Genomic DNA, 15,786 nt, shown 5'->3' with positions numbered 1-15,786 from the left:
TGCCGATAAAGAGTATCACAGCATGGGCTACCTCAACATCTCAGTGGTACTCGTGGCCGGAGTAGTCGCCCTCTTTTTGTATGTCGTGTTTGGACAGCCCAAGCTGAGACGGAATGGCGTCCCGTTGAGGTAAGCTATGAGCCAAATTTCAAATGACACGCGATTCCCGGGTAGGAAGGACGTGGAGCATCTGGACATACAACGCCATGCTGACTGGTGTTGAGACGCCCGCCTGACACGTTGCCACTGGCTGGGAATGGTATCAACTTTCTGAGAGACCGCCAGAAGCTGTTTGACTGGTTCACCAAGTGTGAACAGCTTCATGGCTACGAAACATTGCAGATCTCGGTTCCGAGCTTGCCACCTGGGGTCATTATCAGTGACCCTAAGAACCTCGAATACGTGTTCAAGCATGAAGGCATCTTTGCTAAAGGCGAGTTTTTCAAGGGACGGTCGCGGGATCTTTTTGGTGAGTGCTGAGATGTGGCTCTGGCAAAAATCTTGGTGAGCTCATTCATCTCAGGAAACGGCATCATCAATGTAGACGGTGATTTGTGGAAGGTCCAGCGGAAAGCTGGGCTGAACTTCCTCAATACATCCAACCTGAGGGTTCTCACAGACATCGCCTTGCCGCAGTATCTGTCCCAAAGCGTAGCTTTATTACAAGATAGGGCTTTGAGTGGTGTCTCGGTCGATTTACAATGCGTATTTCACGAAATCACAACTCAGCTCATGGGAAAGATGGCTTATAACGTATGTTCATCTCATGAACTGGCACCGACCAATCCGCGATGGAGTCTAACGGTAGCTAATGAGCGTTCAGATGGAAATGCACGCTGAAGACGAGTTTGGCTTGGCCTTCGACTACGCATCTGGCGCAACAGCCGAGAGATTTCAGAATCCTCTCTGGTTTATCACGGAAATTATCACTGGAAGGCGATTTCGAGAATCAATCTCCATCGTCAAGTCATTTGGTCAAAGGATCGTATCAAGTGCGACGGGTGACAGGAAAAAGCGTGCTGGAAAGCCGGTCGATACGGTCCCAGCGGAAGAGGCTGTTGACAGACTGAACGATATCTCAGGCAGCCTGATCCAGTCCTTTTTGGACGCCATTGGTGATGAGCAGTTAGTTGCGGACGCCGCGCTGAACTACCTTTCTGCAGGCAGAGACACCACAGCGCAAGCCCTCACATGGACCTTTTACCTCTTGATGAAACACCCCAACGTTGTGGTCAAGATCAGAGACGAAGTCGACAGCCTCACAGCAGGCAGCGAGAAAAGCTTTGAGAAGACCATTTCCGAACGATGTAATCCGACATCAACGCCATACACATTCGCAGTTTTCTGTGAAGCTCTGCGCATCTTCCCGCCCATTCCTTTCGAGATCAAGCAGGCCGTTCAAGCCACGACACTTCCAGACGGAACATTTTTACCGGAAAACTCCGTCATCGTTTGGTGCACTTGGGCAATGAACCGTTCTCGGGTTACCTGGGGCCCAGATGCAGACCATTTCCGCCCTGAGCGCTGGTTGATTGATGGCAAGGTCCTCAACAAGACTACATCCGAGTTCCCGGTGTTCAATGGCGGACCTAGGACTTGCTTAGGCAAGAAAATGGCTGAGGTTATAGCTGTCCAAGTCATTGCCACTGTGGCCGGGCTTTTCGAATGCGCCAGGGTTGATGACTCTGAAAGAGTAAGCAAGAGTAGCCTCACACTGCCCATGAAGGACGGCCTGCCTTGCGTGGTGCAAAGCAGGCACGACGTGTGCAGCGAATGACGAAGTTTGCAGCACCCTCGCGATGTGGTCCCCTCGCTGAGTACTCGGCATGTCATATCAAGCGATACCCTGAGCCTTACATTGGCACAATGAACATTTAAGCTAGGGCACATACTCTGTCAGTCATTTGACCACCCAAATTGAGGGGGCGGGAATAGGTTTCCAACGTGACAAACAGACGCAAACATTGTAGAGCACATAGAGACAGAGGAGAAAAGATAATCTCGCACACACAAAAAGAAATCAGAAGAAAAAAAAGACAGGGAAATTAGCACAACCTGGTTTCGATCCAGGGACCTCTGGGTTATGAGCCCAGCGCTCTACCCCTGAGCTATTGTGCTTACTGAGGGGGTATATTGGATTGCCCAAAGTGCCAAACCCATTGAGAATGTGTCACATTTTGTGGATCACCTTGGGTCACACATTGGTCAGTGAACGTCAAGCCTGTGCCTACGTGATTTTCTTTTTTTTTTTATGCATTCTTGAAGCTCACCTTCGGCCTGAAACACGATTTTCATTAACGCCAATCCAATCATCCATCGTCCACGGTACTCCCGCAGATGACTGCATGATCAGATTTCTTTATCGGAACCACCAGTTCACAGATGCATTGAGCCGCCCGTCGTGATGCCCACTCTTGACGCTATGCCACCAACCCTTAGGAATGAATAAGGCGTCGCCTGGATCCAGTTTCGCTTCGATAAGGTCTTCGGGGCCTTCCATACCCCAAACGGCCGTGTTCAAAACCACCCTCTCTCGACCCTCCATCATCTCAGACATTCGAATTCGACTATTGCCGGAATGCTGGATCTGCGTCTGCACTCGTCGGTACAACCGATCTCCAGAGAAAGGCGGCAATAGTCTGATGGTTTTTTTGCCAATCAACTGGCAAAAGAGATTGGGGTTCGGGTCGCGATGCAGCGGTGTATAAGTTGGTTCTAAGCCGAGCCATATGCTTGAGCTATAGACATCACCCTTCCCAGCTTCTGTGACTATGCGAGGCACTGGAAGATCTTCCTGCAGTTCTATTGGTAGGTCTGGTAGCTGGGCCTGAGCGACGTAAAGTTGTTTAAGCTTCTTCTCGTGCAGCTTATTGAACTCGACTGCTTTGAGCAACAGCAACAATGGAGCGCTGAACGAGGAGAACTTTGGCTCTGAGGCGTCTGGGTAAGCGGCGGCGTGCACGATGCCGGCTAGCACGGCACCCAAGGGGTCTGAATCTGACGCAAGCCAAGTTAGGAATTGGCTTGTGGTGTCGACAACCAAGCCTGTGTCTTCGCACAGCTGTGGGCTCATGAATTCGTATGGAAGCATATGATGAGCGAATCGGTCCATGTACGGCGCAAAGCCCATGGGACGTTCTCCGTGAGATAACGGCGATAGGCTGGCTTCATCTTGCATGAACCACTTCGTCGACGCTGGGAAGGATGGTCGTTTTGGAATCGTATTTGGTTGCTTGAACGCCAGAGGCTTTCCCGCCTCAAAAGCTAAGCTTCTGAACTCAGGAACACCGACAGAGGCAAATGGCTCTTCGATAGCGTTGAGGGTCTTGATAGTCGAGAAACATCGATGGGAGTGGAATGCTGGTTTCTCCCGGCCGAATCGCAAGCCGCATCTTATCGACCGAGGTTGCATGGTCTCTGCCTCGGCTGCCGAGTTCCCCTCTCAAAGACTCAAATAATGCGCAGAGGGAAAGAGAGACGGGGAGAAGGTGGCTGCAACGACGGGGAAGAGCAAATTGACATCACGTGGTTCGAGGGAAGGGACATTGTGATCTCGGTGAGGCCATCGGTCACCTTCGGTAAGATGCAGCGGAACAAATGTCAGGCCGCTTACCGAGCGTATCTGGTGCACAGACCATATCGTTGATTGGCCGCAATCTCCTTCTCTAAGCGGGCTGGGCGTCGTCGTGAGGCACCACTGTCCACAGCCCACCAAGTTCAGCAAAAGCTGGGAGGCTCCCCAAAATACAACCTCGTTCTCCCTCAGCAAAAAGAGGCTCAAAAAAAGTATATCTCGACTCCGACCTTGGCTGCGCCCGGAACGTCCGATCTCTTACGAAACCAACGTCGATCTTCGATTTCATCACTGCCGCCGACCTTGCTGTGCTTTGCGCTCGACATGCGCCGCGTCTGACCTTTTGACGCCCACCTACCCCGCCATCTTCGCGCCGCTCCTGCTGGCTGCTGGGTTATCACACATACTCGACTCGTACGGCTAGAAGCGATTTCAATCCCATCCGTCGGATAACGCGTGTTCGCTCACGCGACAACTGCCTTGCTCTACCCGACACCCCCTCAATACCTTCACCTTGGATTACCTCGACGACATGTCCACCTCTTCGGGGGCCCCGGAGTCTTGGATATCTTCTTTCTGTTCCCTACTCGGCCATGAGTACTTTGCTGAGGTCTCGGAGGAGTTCATTGAAGATGACTTCAACCTCACGGGTTTGCAGAATCAAGTTGCGATGTACAAGGAGGCACTCGAGGTACGCATGACCATCCATCAGCTTCTCCTGGATTTCCCAATTTGCCACCCCCGCAGCACCCCAAGCATCTTCTTACGCTAATTCTTCTTTTGCGCAGATGATTCTGGACGTGGAACCCGAGGAGGATGATGAGGAGGAAGAAGAAGACGAGGAGGACGAGGAAGAAAACGACTCGGGAGACCAAGACCGCCTCGGGCCTAGGCATGACCGAAGACAGCACAGCCGGATGGCTAGCGACCTTAGCGTGATCGAGTCCTCCTCCGAGATGCTCTATGGCCTGATTCACCAGCGCTTTATCTGCTCGAGAGCAGGCATACAGCAAATGAGCGAGAAGTACGAGTTGGGACACTTCGGCTGCTGCCCACGCACAAACTGCGACCAAGCTAGGACGCTTCCTGTTGGCCTCTCCGACATTCCAGGCGAAGACACCGTCAAGTTGTTCTGTCCTTCCTGCCTCGATGTTTACGTTCCCCCAAACAGCAGGTTTCAGACCGTGGACGGTGCCTTTTTCGGCCGCACTTTTGGTGCTCTGTTTCTTCTCACATTCCCTGAGTATGACTTAACTAAGCGTGGAGCCGAAGTACTCAGCAGCGGCGGTGCGCGCATCAACGACGACTCGCTCGAGGCGGTCAACGGAATGTATTCCAAGAACATTGCCCCCGGCTTGGGAGCGGGCCGGATATATGAGCCTCGCATTTACGGATTCCGCGTCTCAGAGATTGCCAAATCTGGCCCTCGGATGCAATGGCTCAGGGACCGACCGGATGACATGACGGAGTTGGACGAGGCGCGGCTGTATGCTGACGAGCATCCCGATTCGGACGAGGAGGACGAAAACATGAATGGCAATGGAAGAACTGCCCCCAGACGCCGTGCCCTGCGTGGAACTGCTCGTCTTCGCCAGCAGCGGCAAGCACAGAACGGGAGCCCGATGAACGTTGAGACGAATGGGGCTGAATCTGAGCTCTGAAAGATGAGACGTTTTCGGATGATGCCAGTCTCGCGGTAGCTACACGGCTTGTGTGACCTAGGACGAATGACGTCCGAGAAAGAGGACGCTGAACGAAGAAGAGAGGTACCACAATGGAGGAGAACTGCAGAGATGGAGGTGCTGCGTTTCAAGTGGATGCCCTGCATCAGGTAGAAGGCGTTTTGGAGGCAGTCCCCCGCCTAACCTCTAAAAAAGGGGCGCGGCGTTTGCTGAGGAAGGTGCATAACGGAAGTAAAGACTCTCACGCCGTCAACGAGTTCGGATTTCGATTCTCTTCGCAGGCAACAGTGCCTGCTGTATAGGCTTAATGCGACGGCCGCTGCATTTCTGGGCCTTTGGAGACAGAACATAGACTGCATGTAATTCGTCGGTCGATTCAAAGACTACTACTAACTTGCTTTTGCCCCTCCGCTTCATGGCCCGCATTGCGTTGTTTCGACCGTGGTGATTAATTACCATCATCACCAACCCGCTGATCTTCCCTCTGGATGACTCTTGCGGTTCCCAGCAGAGAGGCGAGAACCAGCTGATCACGCCTCTCTAGAGCTGGCGAGGGAACATCTGAGTTCCGCAGGTGATAGGAATGCCACGTGAAAGAATGCAATGAGGTCCATCGCTCCATCAAGCCAGGAGATATCCAAATTCCGCACTATTTCAGGTCAGCTTGCTTCTAGCGTGACAATCAACCAGCATACGCAACCAAGAAACCCCGCCATTGACCGGGATTAATACTCAGTCCCCGCGTATCCATCATGGCGGGGAACAGGTCAGCCTACAAATATGAGCTGTGACAGTACAGGCAGGGACCAATCGAATGGAGCTTCCAAGCCTGCACCCCAATCCCGTTGGTCTGAGTGATCTCATCCAAGTATCAATGACGGAGGGATCAGCTGAGGTAGGGAGCGACCGTGATCGAAGGACACTGCTCTTGCGGTCTTCTGTCTGGTATTCCACGATGACCGCAGCGAAGGCTGCCATACTTTGTTTCCTCAGCGTGTGGGTAATGATTTGATCTCTAAATTGTCCGATTTCCACGAGTTTTCGCCCCAGTATGTAGCGTGTGAGTACGGTATCTACTCTGTTTGAGCTTCAGCGTTCATAGTATACTGAAGTCGTTACCCAAGCCCCCAGCCGGCAACAGGAGCAGCCTCCTCCACGGCTTCACGGTCATCCTCGATCCTACTAATTTCAAGAGAAGGGGCAAAATGACAACGCAAAAAGTCCCAGTTGAGTAAAGATTTCCAGCGAAAAATTCCCGCAAGCTCAAATCCTGCAGTGACTGTTTGTTTATTCGGTGATGTCACCCGGAACGAACGACTGCGGGGTGATGCATCTGCACCGGATAAAAGCACTTAGCGTTCCTCTCATGCACCACAGATTGACAGACCATCGACCAGGCTGGTATAAGTTTGAATCGTATCTTCGTTACTTCGGGGTTGAAGAAGCTGTGTTTCATGCTATAGGGGCGGTTGTATGTGCAACATGAGTTCTCTATCAACATGTATTCGGTGGCTAGTTGCGACGTGGTGTATCTTTCTTACTCTAAGCGGGACGGCCTTGACTTCTAATTCAACCTTCTATAACCCTGCAATTCCTGGATTTCATCCGGATCCAAGTTGTGCATTTGTCCCGGAATGGGATAACACCTTCTTCTGCGCCTCCTCGAGCTTCAATGCGTTTCCGGGCATTCCCCTCCATGCTAGCAAAGACTTGCAGAACTGGAAGCTAATAGGTATATCCCAAGCAGCTCATCTCAATAATCCGTGCTTATGTGACGCAGGTCATGCTCTTAATCGAGAGCATCAGCTTCCACGTCTGGCCGAGACCAATCGTTCGACCAGGTCAGTCGTTCGCCATCAACGTACATGACTACTGTTGTTAATTAAGTCAGTGGCATCTGGGCACCAACATTGCGTTTTCACGACGAGACCTTCTGGCTAGTGACGACCCTCGTCGATGACGACAGACCAGCAGATGACGCTTCCAGGTGGGATAATGTCCGTCCACCCCCCCCCCCCCCCCCCCCCCCCCCCCCCCNTCCCCCCCCCCCCCCCCCCCCCCCTGCCGTTGGTCCCGGAGGCTTTTATGCTCACTTTATCGCAGATAATTTTCAAGAGCAACAACCCGTATGAAGCTTCTTCGTGGTCGAATGCAACACATTTTGAGTTCGTGGGCTACGACACGGAGCCGTTCTGGGACAAGGACGGGAAGACATACATCAACGGGGCACATGCCTGGAAGGTTGGGTAGGTCTCACGCGTGAGCCAAAAGATTGAATTACATGCAGTGTGACTAACAGTAGCAAGTCCTTGGCTGCAGCAAGCTGAAGCAAACCTCGATACTGGCGAAGTTGGAGAATGGAGAACAATTTGGAATGGCACGGGTGGCATGGTGACTTTACACAAACTCATGGGCATCGAGGCACTTGACAGTTAACCCTGTTGTAGGCGCCTGAAGGACCACACATATACTTGAAAGATGGTCTCTACTACCTGTTAGCTGCAGAAGGTAATTGCTCAACATTCATGCGCATTAATCGGCGCTGACATGGACCAGGCGGTACTGGTGTCGGCCATATGGTCACGATAGCTCGTTCGGAGAATGTTGGAGGTCCATATGAGTCGAATTCGGCCAACCCAATTCTCACCAATGCAAACACAACCTCCTACTGTAAGTTTTCACGAGCTGTACTATGTTTTCTCTCTAGCACCCTGAATGGTGTACCAACACTCATCAGTCCAGACTGTCGGACATGCCGACCTCTTCCAGGATGATTCAGGGAACTGGTAAGTCGTTTGAGTATTGTGGATGCCTATGTTAACACGAATAAGGTGGGGTGTCGCGCTATCGACAAGATCTGGCCCTGAGTGGGTTTACTTTCCCATGGGCCGTGAAACAGTCCTGACCGCCGTGACCTGGCGAGAGGGAGAATGGCCGCAAATGTCGCCCATTCAGGGCAAGATGAGTGGTTGGCCAATGCCACCAGCGAGTCTAGATGTTGATGACCCTGGGTAAGGAGACATTTTGCTCTTGTCTCTGGCATTTGGCTGACGAGTTCAGCCACTGGGTCATGTCGGGCGAAGTTGCAGCTGATAATGTTGAGTTCGAGGCTGGTTCAGCACTGCCAGCTCATTTCACACACTGGCGCTATCCCGTCGAAAGCTCATATACAGTATCACCACCTGAGCGTTCCAACAGCCTACGTCTCATGCCGTCAAAGCTCAACTTGACAGCCCACAATGGCAATTACGCCGGTCCTAGCGGGCAAACGTTCGTGGGAAGGCGACAGCAGGATACACTCTTCGCTTATGGCGTGACAATAGACTTTTCGCCCACGCTAGAAGAGGAAGAGACCGGCATCTCTGTCTTTCTAACGCAAAATCATCATCTCGACTTGGGTTTGGTTTTACTGCCAGCAAACGGAACTATGCGGGCGCTTCCGGGTTATAACTTGACTGCGGGGAATGATTCCGAAAAACTGGATTTGCATCTAAGATTTCGGGGCGAGTCATATGTTCCCGTCCCAGACGAAATCACAGCCCCAGTGCCGGAAGAATGGATAGCCTCGCCGATCAGGCTAGAGGTGAAGGCCGCGAACCTGACGCACTATTCTTTTTCGGCCGGCCCAGCCAATGCAGCTTCTCGAATGAAGACACTCGTATATGCGTCGAATAATGCTGTCAGCTGGGGCTTTACAGGTACTTGACCTAGATCTGTGATCAAAATCCCTGCTAATGTGATGTAGGCGTCTTTGTCGGCGTATATTGCACAAGCAATGGAGGGTTTGGCTCAACACCAGCATATATATCAGACTGGACTTACATTCCTCAAGGCCAATTCAGAGACTAGAAGGCTCGGCTCGGGTGCTATCTTCAACGGCAACCATCAACTGCAAAGACCATACCTGGCCTATCTGTTGGAATAGTGGTAGCCGTTCCTGGGTCCACCATCTTGTAGGGATGGAGAGACGAGTATTCCGTACTGGCTGCAACTGCTGTCGCTTGTTGATGGAAATAGAAAACGGACACTATGCCTGATCGGACGAAATCACATATTCTCCGCCATCCCTGTCGTCACTATCCCCTTGTCTTTGCGATTGTATTTGCTCTTTGTGTATGGAACCCCGCCCGGATGCTAACATAAGGTGTTTACAGACTCCGGGAGGCAACATGTTTAATGTTGATAAGATGGGGCTGAATGCGACGCCCTGTCACTTGAACATGCCAGTGGCCAATAGCATCCTACGCCCCGTAAGCTTCGGTACCTGAATGAGGATTTGCATATCAGCAAGGTTAGAGGCGATGTGCTCTTCCCATCACGCTTGGACTACGTGAGTAAGCACATGTTGCACGTGCAGATCTGGACCGGCATGTCGTAGCTCATAACTTCCAGCAAGCTGCATATGGTGAGATTGCTAATGCATGTCTTGCGGGATAGAAGTGTTGACGCAAAGAGGGGAAGTGCGGCTTATCGGCAGCGGTCGCCGGTTTCGCACCGAGCATCGCCAGTGAAACAAGCCATGTCAGATGGGCATCAGCAAGATAAAGTCGGCCCAGCGCCCTCGTTTTAAAACACACGACTGCGATCTCCAACGAGCCAGAGTCCTCAAATGACAAAGGAATTCTTTGAAAGTGCGGACGTGCCCGCAGAGCAAACATGGATGTACGAGAAAGAGCTGCCTGAGGGGTACGAAGCCTCCCGCGCTCTTCTCCGAGACTATAGTGGCATTCCTGCAGAGGAGATGGACAACCACATACGAAAGATCGTAGGTCGATGGCGCGACCATAGGATGAGACCGAAGGCTGACGAATAAAGCGCGACTCGCTGTGGAAGGTTTTCCACTACCCGTGCATCGGGCGCTGGCGGTTTCTCCTGTTGGCCGACCCACAGGATGCGTTGTATCAAAAAGTCCTAGGTCGACTAACTCAAGCGGACCCGGGAGACACGCTGTTGGACCTGGGCACTTGCGTCGGACAAGCTCTCCGGCAACTCGCACACGACGGTGTTGACAGCTCCCGGCTTTACGGAGCGGATGTGCAACGCGAGTTTCTGGACATCGGCTACGATCTATTCCGGGACAAGGGCCGGTTCCGGGGTACGCTTGTGGCGGGCGACATCTTGGACCCGGCCGACACGGGTCTTTCTGTGCTTGACGGACAAATCAGCATCATCTGGGCCAATGCCTTCTTCCACTTGTTCGACTGGAAGCAGCAGGTGATGGCAGCGGAACGCATCATCAAGTTCCTCAAGCCGGGACTTCAAGACGGGCTTGTCTTCGGACGGCATCTGGGGACTACGGAGCCGAAGGAAAGCGACAACAGGGGGCGCCGGATGTATCTGCACGATCAAGCCAGCTTCCAGCGCTTATGGGACGAAGTGGGGGCGAAGACGGGGACAAAGTGGAAAGTGTGGTGGGAGCATGTGGCCGTGGTGGACTCGCTCCCCGGGTTCGGAGACACGGCCAGGATGAGTCGGTACGCCGTCTACCAAGTGAGGAGGGACTGACGCTTTTCTACGCGCGCGGCTGCTTAGAAATTAGTGTGCTTACCAAAGATGCATGGCGTCAGTGCACACTGGACACGTACAGAATGACCAGTGAGGCACGGTTGGCTGGCCCAAAACCTCAGTAGTAATTACCAAATGGCACAGATAATAAAGCAGCTTGCCTTCTCTTGCACCCCACGCGTACCTACTTAGTATATGAGACAGTCGGCAACCCCTCATGGATGATGAGCAGTCTTGCCAATAAGACATTCTTGTCGTGGAAACCCGATTGTTCCTACCAACCTCCAAAGCTAAAAGCCACCACAAAGACTAATATCATCTCTTAAAATGGCCACCAACCCCCCGCGTTATACTTTCGTTTCGCCATCTGAGGGCTACGAAAATGCTCCTCCTCTACCCAGCGATCTCAACGAAGATGGCAAAAGCTTCAGGAATCCCCCACGTAAAGAGCTGAGCGAGGCGTACGAGTCGTTCCCGGCTCCGCTTTCGAATGGGCGTCGAGGAGGCTTGTAAGCGGCATTGAGCTTCGACCTTCCTTACCCGCAGGACTAACATCAACACAGTGACATCCACATCTACCATTTCCAGAACAACCCGGACCAGGTCAAGCATGCCAAGGACTTGTGGGAGCGCATTCGACGAGAGTGTAAGTCGGATCAAGGACCGAATAGCAATAGCTCTCACTGACGACGCGATGATTACTACCTTAGTCCCTGAGCTGAGAATTTATCGATTCTGGGAGAAGCCCGTGGGCCCGCACCCTGTCGCCATGTTCGAGGTCAATCTCTTCACGCCTGCGCAGTTTGGTGCCTTTATTCCGTGGCTAGCCATCTACAGAGGGCCCTTGTCAGTACTCGTCCATCCCAACACAGACGAAGAGGGCAACCACAATGCCATTGAGCTGCGCAACCACACACAACGCGCCATCTGGATGGGCGAGAGAATACCTCTGGACACGACTCTCTTCTATCGCGACTGATCCTGCACCGGACGCGGATAGCAGCCGTTCATTTGAATTCATACGTATCCGCAAGATGTGTATCGTTTCAAGATCAGGAACCCGTGTTGACACTACGTCGGAAGCAGTTTGGCGCCGATGGGCGGAGAGGGAGGGCCGGTGCGCGCGGGGGAGACATAATGGTTGCCCTGGGCCTGAAATACGTGCCCACCAGCATGGATGTGAGTCACGTGTATTGCTGTGTGCCACGCGCGCTATACTGGCCCGTGCGCTCATGACGTCGTGCGCCCAGTGTCAGCCTACCTTAGAAGGAGAGACCGCGACGAGTCAAAAAGTCACGCTTTGCCTGTCCATCACCAACGGCTTTCAGTGAACATCGCCGCCAGTCATGCAGTGTTCCGAAGACCTATTGACACTTTCATAGCATATACAAATCCTTCTGCAATTGCGGCCGTCCAGTGAAGTCTTTCCTTTCCCGGCCGATTGCCACGATGGCTGGCCGCAAAAGAACCAGGGCATCTCGGTCGCAGCCCGCCACCCCCGGCCTGCCAGATGTCTACCAAGAGATGCTGCTTGAGGCAGGCGCTGCTACTGGTCCTTCCACTTCAGCTTCCTCCGAGCCGCCATTGAAGAAGCTCAAGCGACCTGGACAGAAGACTGTCCGAGTCGATCCGCCCAAGGCCCCAGAGCCGGACGAAGACGATGATGAAGATATTGAATTTGAAGACGTAGCTCTCCCCCCGCCAACTTTCCAGACCATGGAAAGAGATTTAGACGAGGAAGAATCCGAAGATGACATCGAATTCGAGGATGTCGATTTCGGCGCCGTACACCCGGATGTGGAGGTCACAGAGGAACCGAAGAAGCTTACACTCAATCTATCAGCCCATGCGCCGATGACACCTGCAACCAAGAAGGGCGCCGATAGAAGAAAGCCAATCTCGAAGGAGGAGAGGGAACGCCGCATAACAGTACACCGGACACATCTGCTCTGCCTCATGCTGCACTGCGCTTTGAGAAACCGATGGTGCGACGATGGAGAAGTACAGAAATCAATGCGTTCTCTTTTGACCAAGAAGATCGTCAATTATCTGAATCCTTCATCAGATCTGCCACAATTTGGTCAAACACAATCTCTCAAAGCTGGTCTTGAACAAGCTGGGTCCATTTTCAAGGCCAAGTTTCATATCACAGAAAAGGGATTGCGCCGGGCTCTTTGGGCTGAGGACCCCGAGCACATCTCCAAGGTACGTATGCCGCTTCCACATGGTATCAAGACATATCATGGCTGACTCACCTTGTAAGTACGAACCACCGAGCAACATGGACTCATGCTTGGAAAGATCCGATTTCAGGGAGGCTGCCAGAAAGCTACAGGGTTCTCGAGATGTCGGTGCTCAGCTATACTGTGCCCTGCTGCGATCTGCTGGGATCCGCGCCCGCTTGGTTTGCTCTCTGCAGCCACTTTCTTTCGCCTCAGGTGGTCCCACGCTCCCCAAACCCCGTAGCCTGAAGACACCATCAAAACCTACAAGAGCAGAACAGATTCAGGCACAGGTAGCCAAGTATTCAATGACTGGAGAAGGGTCATTGCCATCAGATATGAGCAAGGCTTCGCCTCTTCGACGGCTTGGCCACCCAAACGCCGCGGCTTACCACTTACCGTCGATACCAGCATCACCCCCGAAAGCTCGACAGCTGAAAGAGACTCAGACTAATATCCGCGAGTCGCCATTTCCGGTTTACTGGGTAGAAGTTCTTGATATTGCTCATCAGAAATGGCAGCCTGTGGATCCGCTGGTTACAAATTCGATGTGGAAACCTCGTGCCATTGAGCCACCGGCCTCCGACCGAGAAAATTGCCTGACCTATGTGGTTGCCTTTGAATCTGACGGTACTGCGCGAGATGTGACCAGGAGGTACGCCAAGGCATATGCGGCAAAGACAAGAAGATTGCGTGTCGAAACTGCCGTTGAGCGAGGCGACCGGTGGTGGCGCAAGGCTCTTGAACCGTTCACTCGACGTTCAAAAACCGATCTTGACCAGATTGAAGACAACGAATTGATGGCTGTCGAAGGCCGTGAACCTATGCCAAGAAACGTGGCAGACTTCAAGGACCACCCCGTATTTGCGCTGGAAAGGCATTTGCGGCGCAATGAAGTTCTTGTACCAGAAGCGCAGCCCGCCGGGACGGTCTCGGCGGGAAGCAAAGCGCCGTTGGAGAAGGTCTACCGGCGTAGGGACGTGCGGGTTGCGCGTAGTAGGGACAAATGGTACCGCAGCTATGGACGCGAAGTGAAGCCAATGGAAGTTCCGGTCAAGTTTCTTCCTCGAAGATCCAACGCCAGGCCAGGCGAGTTTGTTGATGATGGATACGGCGGCGATGAGAGGGACGCGGCAGGTATGCCGGTATTTACCGAAGAGCAGACAGAGCCTTACCATGCCCCGCCAGTCGTCAATGGTCGTGTGCCAAAGAACAAGTTTGGCAACATTGATTTATACGTGGCGAGCATGGTACCGCAAGGTGGTGTTCACGTCACGGACGAATTCGACGCTGCTGCGCGCGCCGCTTACATACTAGGGATTGACTACGCGCCAGCGTTGACAGGGTTTAATTTCAAGGGGAAGCATGGTACAGCTGTGCTGAATGGCGTGGTAGTAGCACGAGAGCATGAAGAAGCTGTTCGGGCTGTGATGGAAGGTCTGGGAGACATGGAAGCACAAGTAGAGCGGAGCAAGAGGTCTTTGGCTGCGGTTCGAATGTGGAAGAGGTTTCTTACAGCACTCCGGATCCGGGAGCGCGTATGGGCCGGAGTGGACCCGGAGGAGAGAGCCGAAGAGGAGAGGGAAATGGTTGGGGAAATAGCGGAAATATTCGAGGATGAGGAAAGTATGACGACAGGCGGCTCCATGGTTGAGGGTGATAATCAAGGTAGGGGATGTCTAGCACAGGACGAAGCATTCGGGGGAGGCTTTATAACTGAAGAAGATGCGAGTCAAGGCAGGCCTGGAGGTTTCATGGTTGGTAACGAGAGCAAACATGGTGGTGGGGGTTTCGTGGCTGAAGAAGTGGAAGTGAAAGTGGAAGAGGAAGAGGGCGGTGGCGGAGGCTTTGTTGCTGGGGATGAGGATGGCGACAGCGACCGCGGTGTAGGCTTCGCCGCTCAGGACGTGGAAGAAAGCAGAGGCTTTGCAGCTAATGAGGAGGGAAAGACCGACGAAAGGGATTTCGACATGGGGTTAGACGACCTTTCGGTTCTCGGAGCGGAAAAAGACGACGACGGTGAACTTGAAGATGCACCGAGCGACGTTACAGAGGAGTATGACATGGAGGAGGAGGACGGTGGAGGAGGATTCCTAGTGGAGTAGATGACGATCACCTACACTATCACAGGGCGAGTCAAAGGAGCCGATGGCAGAGAAGATAATGAATCTAGATACCGCAGGGCAGCAGCAATTTTGAACAACGACGAGGCAGAACTTGGCACCTTGGAGAGGCCGTGATAGACTGGGCCTCTGGGAAGACAGTGCGATGTGATTGGTGGGTTGGTATAATTGATGGATTCAAGACATTCTTGACCGTCCTGGACCGACGTCAACGATATTTGGTGCGGCTTGGCCCGAAGCCACACCGAGCTTCGACCAAGTCCGATCCCGCCCAACGTCGAGGGCCAAGACACATGAAGGATTGAAGTAGCCAACGATCAACGCCCGAGACACAAACGGCTGTCTGATTATTGGAGGAGGCTGTGCTGGATCCCGTTTCGTTGGCGAGATTCTGCCCAACGACAGCGCAAGTGGGGAGCCGTAAGACGGCATGTTACACTTGCTGCCTCGAGTCGCGGCGATGATGTTGCTGCTGAGTACCTATGATGATGTTTGGCGGAAGGATGGGATTTGTTCATCTCGTTGCTAGGTACGGTATGTATCCGTGGCCCAGACATCTGTGCCAGGGTGCGAGCATGAACGGGTCGAATGCCGGTGCCGCCGCCCGGGATTCGGGCCAATTCGTTTATTGCCTACCTAGGTAAGGTAGGTAGTGGATACCATACCTGTAAATTACGAAG

At 52.9% G+C, this 15,786-nt stretch overlaps 7 protein-coding genes across 7 annotated transcripts; 6 read left to right on the top strand and 1 right to left on the bottom strand.

Moving 5' to 3' along the window:
• Window positions 1-22: 22 nt before the first annotated feature.
• GCG54_00014927 (Cytochrome P450 94C1) lies at window positions 23-1,777 on the top strand (the record flags this gene model as incomplete). Its single annotated transcript, XM_045414748.1, has 4 exons — window positions 23-129; window positions 225-469; window positions 524-753; window positions 824-1,777. 4 exons carry the CDS (start codon window positions 23-25, stop codon window positions 1,775-1,777), a joined length of 1,536 nt encoding a protein of 511 aa, XP_045260870.1.
• A 582-nt stretch (window positions 1,778-2,359) lies between these two features.
• On the bottom strand, window positions 2,360-3,412 carry GCG54_00014926 (JmjC domain-containing protein C; the record flags this gene model as incomplete). The annotated part of the gene is made up of 1 exon (XM_045414747.1): window positions 2,360-3,412. The coding sequence occupies one exon, from the start codon at window positions 3,410-3,412 to the stop codon at window positions 2,360-2,362; it is 1,053 nt and encodes a 350-aa protein (XP_045260869.1).
• A 694-nt stretch (window positions 3,413-4,106) lies between these two features.
• Window positions 4,107-5,235, top strand: GCG54_00014925 (Casein kinase II subunit beta-1; the record flags this gene model as incomplete). The annotated part of the gene is made up of 2 exons (XM_045414746.1): window positions 4,107-4,265; window positions 4,363-5,235. The coding sequence occupies 2 exons, from the start codon at window positions 4,107-4,109 to the stop codon at window positions 5,233-5,235; spliced, it is 1,032 nt and encodes a 343-aa protein (XP_045260868.1).
• Window positions 5,236-6,738: 1,503 nt separating this feature from the next.
• On the top strand, window positions 6,739-9,105 carry GCG54_00014924 (Non-reducing end alpha-L-arabinofuranosidase BoGH43A; the record flags this gene model as incomplete). Its single annotated transcript, XM_045414745.1, has 10 exons — window positions 6,739-7,097; window positions 7,148-7,253; window positions 7,360-7,502; window positions 7,563-7,647; window positions 7,704-7,764; window positions 7,813-7,926; window positions 7,994-8,042; window positions 8,088-8,267; window positions 8,317-8,954; window positions 9,002-9,105. The coding sequence occupies 10 exons, from the start codon at window positions 6,739-6,741 to the stop codon at window positions 9,103-9,105; spliced, it is 1,839 nt and encodes a 612-aa protein (XP_045260867.1).
• Window positions 9,106-9,865: 760 nt separating this feature from the next.
• GCG54_00014923 (uncharacterized protein) lies at window positions 9,866-10,761 on the top strand (the record flags this gene model as incomplete). Its single annotated transcript, XM_045414744.1, has 2 exons — window positions 9,866-10,021; window positions 10,072-10,761. 2 exons carry the CDS (start codon window positions 9,866-9,868, stop codon window positions 10,759-10,761), a joined length of 846 nt encoding a protein of 281 aa, XP_045260866.1.
• Window positions 10,762-11,088: 327 nt separating this feature from the next.
• On the top strand, window positions 11,089-11,740 carry GCG54_00014922 (putative 21.2 kDa protein; the record flags this gene model as incomplete). Its single annotated transcript, XM_045414743.1, has 3 exons — window positions 11,089-11,270; window positions 11,325-11,407; window positions 11,472-11,740. The coding sequence occupies 3 exons, from the start codon at window positions 11,089-11,091 to the stop codon at window positions 11,738-11,740; spliced, it is 534 nt and encodes a 177-aa protein (XP_045260865.1).
• Window positions 11,741-12,210: 470 nt separating this feature from the next.
• On the top strand, window positions 12,211-15,088 carry GCG54_00014921 (DNA repair protein rhp41; the record flags this gene model as incomplete). Its single annotated transcript, XM_045414742.1, has 2 exons — window positions 12,211-12,966; window positions 13,025-15,088. 2 exons carry the CDS (start codon window positions 12,211-12,213, stop codon window positions 15,086-15,088), a joined length of 2,820 nt encoding a protein of 939 aa, XP_045260864.1.
• Between the last annotated feature and the right edge of the window lie 698 nt (window positions 15,089-15,786).

This window comes from Colletotrichum gloeosporioides, assembly GCF_011800055.1.
Source record: "Colletotrichum gloeosporioides strain Lc1 chromosome Unknown consensus_66, whole genome shotgun sequence".
NCBI classification, from domain to species: Eukaryota; Fungi; Ascomycota; class Sordariomycetes; order Glomerellales; family Glomerellaceae; genus Colletotrichum; species Colletotrichum gloeosporioides.
This window is presented reverse-complemented; position numbering and strand designations above follow the sequence as displayed.